Here is a 6000-nt window from a genome sequence, read left to right on the forward strand (position 1 = left end):
TGTTTCAGAAGGTCCTCCCCAAGGCCCTTTTCTGCCTCCTCCCTCCTTTGTTCTCCCAGCCTTGGGAATTTGGAGCTTTGGAACAGTGATGCCCCAAGGTCTAGAGCTATATCTTGGTTTGGGCATTAGTCTTGCCACCAGGAAGGTGATTAATTTTAAGCATCAGATATTGATAGGAAAGAAAAGTTAGGGAGGGTGGACTTTTGCTCCCCCCCCCCTTTTTTTTTTGAGAACTCCCAGGACTTTGCCTTTACATTGAAGCATATGTGGATATAAGGATCAGAACAAGGCATTAAATTGGTCTATCAGGAAAGTTTCCCCACCCTAACTCCCTTGACCCAAGTGTTCAGCTGAGACCACTGTAATCTCAGAGCTCTGTTTCAGAGGACTCATCTCCATCTAACTTCCCAGTCCTTTATTTCTTAAGAGCTCTTTCTCTGACCTTTCCATACCATCTCTGCAAGGTAGGGAAGGAGAGAAAGAGAAAAGAGAAATTTTGGAGGTGTCAAATGCACCCATTTGAAGACCTTCTAAAATATATTGTTATCCTAATGTCCTTTATATTCATCTACAATGGCAGGTCCCAGGATCACTGGGTCTAGAGAGAAAGTTAAGAAAGATTTCCTTTGATGGAGTTAAATCCCTCTGAATTGATTCCCAAGAGCACAAGGAAAGGATGCATTCTGAAATAAAGAGTTAGGAGTTTATATTTTTGAGGGTGTTACATGAAAATTCAATTTAGGATGCCCAAATATTTGAAGGTATTACAGGACACAATAATAGAGACATTCAGAGGACATGTAGATTCAGAAACATAATCAGAAGGACCAAGAGACACACAGAGACACTGGTCACTTTTTAAGTTTTATTCATTTTGATCAAAAATTTGTATTTTATTAAAGATTACCCATATGGTAGTTTCTGTAATACAGTAGAAGGTAAGACTCCTCATCCTCCTGGAGCATATTGTCTAGAAACTACAAAAGGAGATAGACAAATGTCATGCAGATAGATACACAGCTGACTTGAATAAAATAAACGAATGAATAAACAAATAAACAATAGTCCAGTGAGCTCATCTGCTAAGGGTTATTTATAAGCCTGGAAGTTGCTCTAAAGGTCTAGTTTCATGTTTGTTTCTCCATAGTACTCATTAATCTCAAAGAGTTCTGGGAAATTCTCACTTTCTTATGAACAAGACTAGGTGCAGGAGTCAGAAACCATTTTGAATGCCATCATGACAGAGCCCAGAAACAAGCTCCATCTATATGAAGGAAAGTGACTAGTCACTGGGTGGCCCCTTGTGTAATCCTAGCATTTCACACTGGATCTTCTGTTCATAAAAATATCTTCTCTGATTCACATTAAAACCTGTAACCTGGGTCATGTGTACTGCTCTTTAATTGGTCATAGGACTTTATGTGAACTCCTCTGTATGTCTAGAAAATGAACAAAATCAACTTTGATAGCTATTTCGAGCCAGAAAAATGTCATTTTTTTCTTCTAGTCACAACCATTGTCTCTATCCTCTCCCTTTCTCTCCACTCACACATATGACCAACTCTTTGTCAGCTGGTATTTTTCACATCCCAGGAACCCCCATCTAGCCTTATCTGGGGTGTACTGCCAAGCTGGAACTTTAATGCCACTTCACTATTTGAAAATACATATCTCTGATTCCCTGTATCTAGGACTAACTCATTAAGACATTAAGATTTAGGAGTTATATCACTGTTATTATACGTTTTACATATATTTACATATTTACATATAATGTATTAAAATAATATTTAATAAATGTTTATCAAACATTTAACTTTGTAGACTTAGACACACTTTCTGTAGAGTTGTCATATTGAGCTGATGATAGAATAAGGATCATTTTTTTCACTTAGTGCAATTTTACAGAAATGGCAGTTATACTATTTCCATATTAGCAAAAAAAAAAAAAATGAATGTTTGAGATTTAGAGTGTCATTGCTAGGTACGTCAGAGCCAGGACATGTAGAACAAATGGAGAAACAACAGGTTTTTACTCAAACAGTCAGAGACCCAAACTGTAGATCGAAGAATCATATATTAGGTGCTTTAGGCTCACCAAATAGGGTGAGTGACCTAAAAAAAGAGTATCTCAAGTGTCTCAGTTGGACACTTGAGATATATGCTTAGTGTTATACTTATATATGTGTGTGTGTATATATGTGTGTATATATATATTATGATATATAATGCCATGCACAATCCAGCAATAAATATGCTGTGTAATATGATGTTCTAAATATCAGAGAGAGGTAGATTTCGACTGACATGTCTTTCTCTAGCCACTCCTACTGATAAAGCTGTCAGTTTCCCCAGGTTCCCTGAGTTATTTCTTGGAGAGCAATGGGTCAAAGTTATGCTCTAGAATTAGGCAGAGAGAATAAACGAACTATACCACTCTGGATCTGCTTGGTTTTAATGCTATAGATAACAGGGTTCATAAAAGGGGGGAAGAGGAAGTAGATATAGCTCATTGTGATGTGGACCACATGAGGAGCATGTTTTCCAAATCTATGAATAAATGTCAGACCAACTACAGTGACATAGAAGACCAAGATACAACAGATGTGAGAGACACAGGTGTTGAGGGCCTTGGCTCTTTCTTCTCCAGAAGCAATGCCCATGACAGTCTTGAGGATCAAAATGTAGGAGAAAAAGATGATGAGAAAGTCCAACAAGACCATTGCAAATACAACCACAACTGGATAGAGTCGATTGAAGGTGATGTCAGCACAGGCTAACTTAATGACATCTTGGTGTAGACAAAAAGCATGAGAAAGTACATGGGAATGACAGTAGGGAAACCAGTGAAGGCGAATAATTATTGGCATAATTGACAGACCAGCCCTTGTCAATACCCCTATCCCAATCTTCATTACCTTGGTATTGGTAAGGATGGAAGTATATCTCAAGGGGTTGCGGATGGCAATGAAACGGTCATAGGCCATGGCAAGCAAAACACCAGATTCCACAATAGAAAGAGTATGGATAAAATAGGCCTGAGAGAAACAGACCTGATGGCCAATCTCTCTGTGATTTAACCATAGGACACCCAGAACTGTGGGCATTGTGGTCAAAGTCACTCCAAGGTCTGTGGCTGCCAACATAGCTAAAAAATAGTACATGGGCTCATGAAGGCTATGATCATCTTTGATAAGAAAGAGAAGGGTGCCATTACCAAGAATAATGGAGACATAAACCACCAATAATGGGATGGAAATCCAGTGGTGTGCCTTCTCCATGCCTGGGAAGCCAGTAAGCAGAAATGGGGAAACAGTAGTGTTGAGCCACATGGCAGGCCTTGCAAAGAGGAAAATACTCCTTTCAGGGATGCAGTAGAAGCTCTGGTTCTGTAGAAGTTACCCCTGAATGTGCTACCTGTTCATAAGATGTTTATCAGTCTTGACTTCCAGTGATAGCAAGGATGATAATTTAGTCATTCTTTTGAGATTCCTAAGTAATGGGAGAATAGAATGTATAAAGAACTCTACATATAATTCAGGGTTATTGGACAACATACTGGCGATACAGCGATGTAGGAGAATAGCCTTAGCTGATGTCTTTATAAATTATATAATCAAGAAAATAAAGACAAAAATGAAAGAAGAAATCCATATATTTGAATAGTGTTGGAACTTACAGCATGTTTCTCATGGAGCTCCTTATCTTGACTTGCGATATTGAGGGTGGATGGAAAGTTTCCCCAGAATGTATGAAACCTAAAAGATAGTAGAAAATTAGTTCCAGGTAGTGTTGGAAGTGCAAATATGAACATCTGATGGCAAAAGAAAAAAAAATATATATATATAAGTAAACAAAAATCAATCAATAAAATAGACTTAATTGATTTGAGGGAATGACTAATACTAGTTGCAAAAAATGAAGCTTTAGAGACCTTTGAGAGGCTACAAAAATGATACAAGTTAATTAATTATATGTATCTATCTCCAAAACACATAGACCTCAAAATCTATGTTGCCTAGCATCATAATCCCTTAGTTATTGATGTCATGTGTCTCAATGAATTCAAAATTTCACAGTATTGATAAAAAAAATGAGCAAAAAAACCGATTTTATGATAAGTACTTGAGAGCACTATTTGTTAACAGCATAAATTACTGTCAGTATATCACCTATTTGGAGATACAGACATAGATATTGCTTATGTAGGCAAGATCAAGGAGGATATTAAAAGCTATGGAATCTGATGATATTTAACAAAACTGAGAAGGCTCTGTGACATTAGAATTTCAGATATTCCCTCTTGTGGCAGCCAAAGTCTGGGAGTAAAGAAAGCTTGCCTTGTGGCATCATGGAGAGACAATGAAGACCATCTATTATATGGTTGATATGGACTAAATATCTCCCTTGCTTTGAAAAGGACATCTTTGTGTGAATTTAATATATGAGTCATAGAACACCTTTTTGCCATGAAAAAAGGTCTATGAGATTACTGGACTTTAATCCTCAGAAGAATTTGATTGATGTTCCAGCTGTGCTTTGTATTGTACTTTGTAACAATAATTATATCAGGGAAGTCCTTTCATCTTGGACTTTGATTTTGTTATCTATCAATTTCTATGTTGCCCAGTGACGCTCTTGACACAGGATGTGAGAAGGGAATGAAATCGCCAATGAGGAAGTGCTTTGCAAGGGGTAAATTATTCTTCACTTCTGAAGCTTTGGTATTATTATTGAGAAGAGCCTTCTTCCCATGCTCTCTTTCTCATGGCTATGCACCACGGTTATTCATTCTGAGAAATGTGTCAATTTTTTTTATGAAGCCTGGGGAACAGATACACGATGCTGGGGGTTTTGAGGAGGCTGGATTTGACTGTACCTGAAAGTATTAAACTAGGGTTTACCTGAGCAGTGGATAAAAGATAGTATGTGTGGGCAGAGAGAGAGAGGAGAGGAGAGTGGTGAGTGAGTGTGGGGACTTTCGAAGATAGCTAAAGACATCAAGCCTGGAGCACTGAGGCTAGAGTATGTTAAGGGAAAAGCAACTCTCTTCATATGGGTTAAAGGAGGAATAGCTGACTCCTGCCTGTGAGTGAAAGGTTTGGGAAATACTTGGCTCGTGCAGGGTTAAAGAAGCAGGTGTGGGAGCACCAGACAGAAAATACAGAGTCAAAAAGCCAATTTAAAGAAAAAATAATAGCTGAGCCTTCATTTTGTGTCAGAACTCTAGGACACTACATGGGTCTCTTTTTTGTGTGTGTAGAAACCTAATAGTAGCCTATTTTTCCCATTTTACAGAGTCAGGTTGATTATATGTCCAAGGTGATACAGTAAGCAAATGACAGAGTCCTTTTTATACACTTTGGATTAGAAAGACCCCAGGAGTGGTGAAATCTTTGTAGTATTTTGGAATACAACCAAGCTTACTGCCTCTTTTTTTCTGTTTTCATATTGAGAATCTGAACATTTTTACTTGATTTACTCAGAGCTATTTTTGTTGGACATGAAATTATCTGTAAATTTCAAGAGTTTAAAAATCCTAGAATTTTTAAATCTTGTCCCTGCAGCCACTGATGATCTCCCTGAATCTTAGAGTGGACTTGAGTTTTAATTAATGAGAAGTTAATTACCAAAGTCTCAAACCCTGCTACAAAAACTGTGTGCTCTGTATAGACACCCTAGGTATCCTGCTCAGACTTTTATCTTCCCTCACCTTCTCTTAGGCTCTTTTCCTGACAATTCCTCTATCCTGCTTCCATTTAAAAACATATATCCTAACCTCTGTTATCCTTCTTTTCTAGATAGTTCAAATTTATAGTCCATTCTCTGTTTACTCTATTGCAGGGCTTCCTATGGCTCTATTCTCAATACATAGTTCTTAGCAGAATGCCTTGCACATGATTCATGTTCTTTTCTGAATGATTGGTCTGCGTATACATATAAATTGATTTTCTGACCATCTTAGATGCCTGAGTTTTTTAAAAAAGATTTTATCTATTT

General features: G+C 37.6%; 1 protein-coding gene across 1 annotated transcript; it reads right to left on the minus strand.

Annotated features, from left to right (window-relative positions):
- Positions 1-2393: 2393 nt before the first annotated feature.
- On the minus strand, positions 2394-3332 carry LOC144295378 (olfactory receptor 51B6). Its single transcript, XM_077867768.1, has one exon. It carries the CDS (start codon positions 3330-3332, stop codon positions 2394-2396), a length of 939 nt encoding a protein of 312 aa, XP_077723894.1.
- Positions 3333-6000: the final 2668 nt, after the last annotated feature.

The sequence above is a fragment of the Canis aureus genome, chromosome 23, assembly GCF_053574225.1.
Source record: "Canis aureus isolate CA01 chromosome 23, VMU_Caureus_v.1.0, whole genome shotgun sequence".
Taxonomy (NCBI): Eukaryota; Metazoa; Chordata; class Mammalia; order Carnivora; family Canidae; genus Canis; species Canis aureus.

Bases quoted from the DNA above. Each gene is read 5' to 3' on its own strand.
- LOC144295378 (XM_077867768.1), bottom strand. From the start codon at position 3,332: ATGTGGCTCAACACTACTGTTTCCCCATTTCTGCTTACTGGCTTCCCA.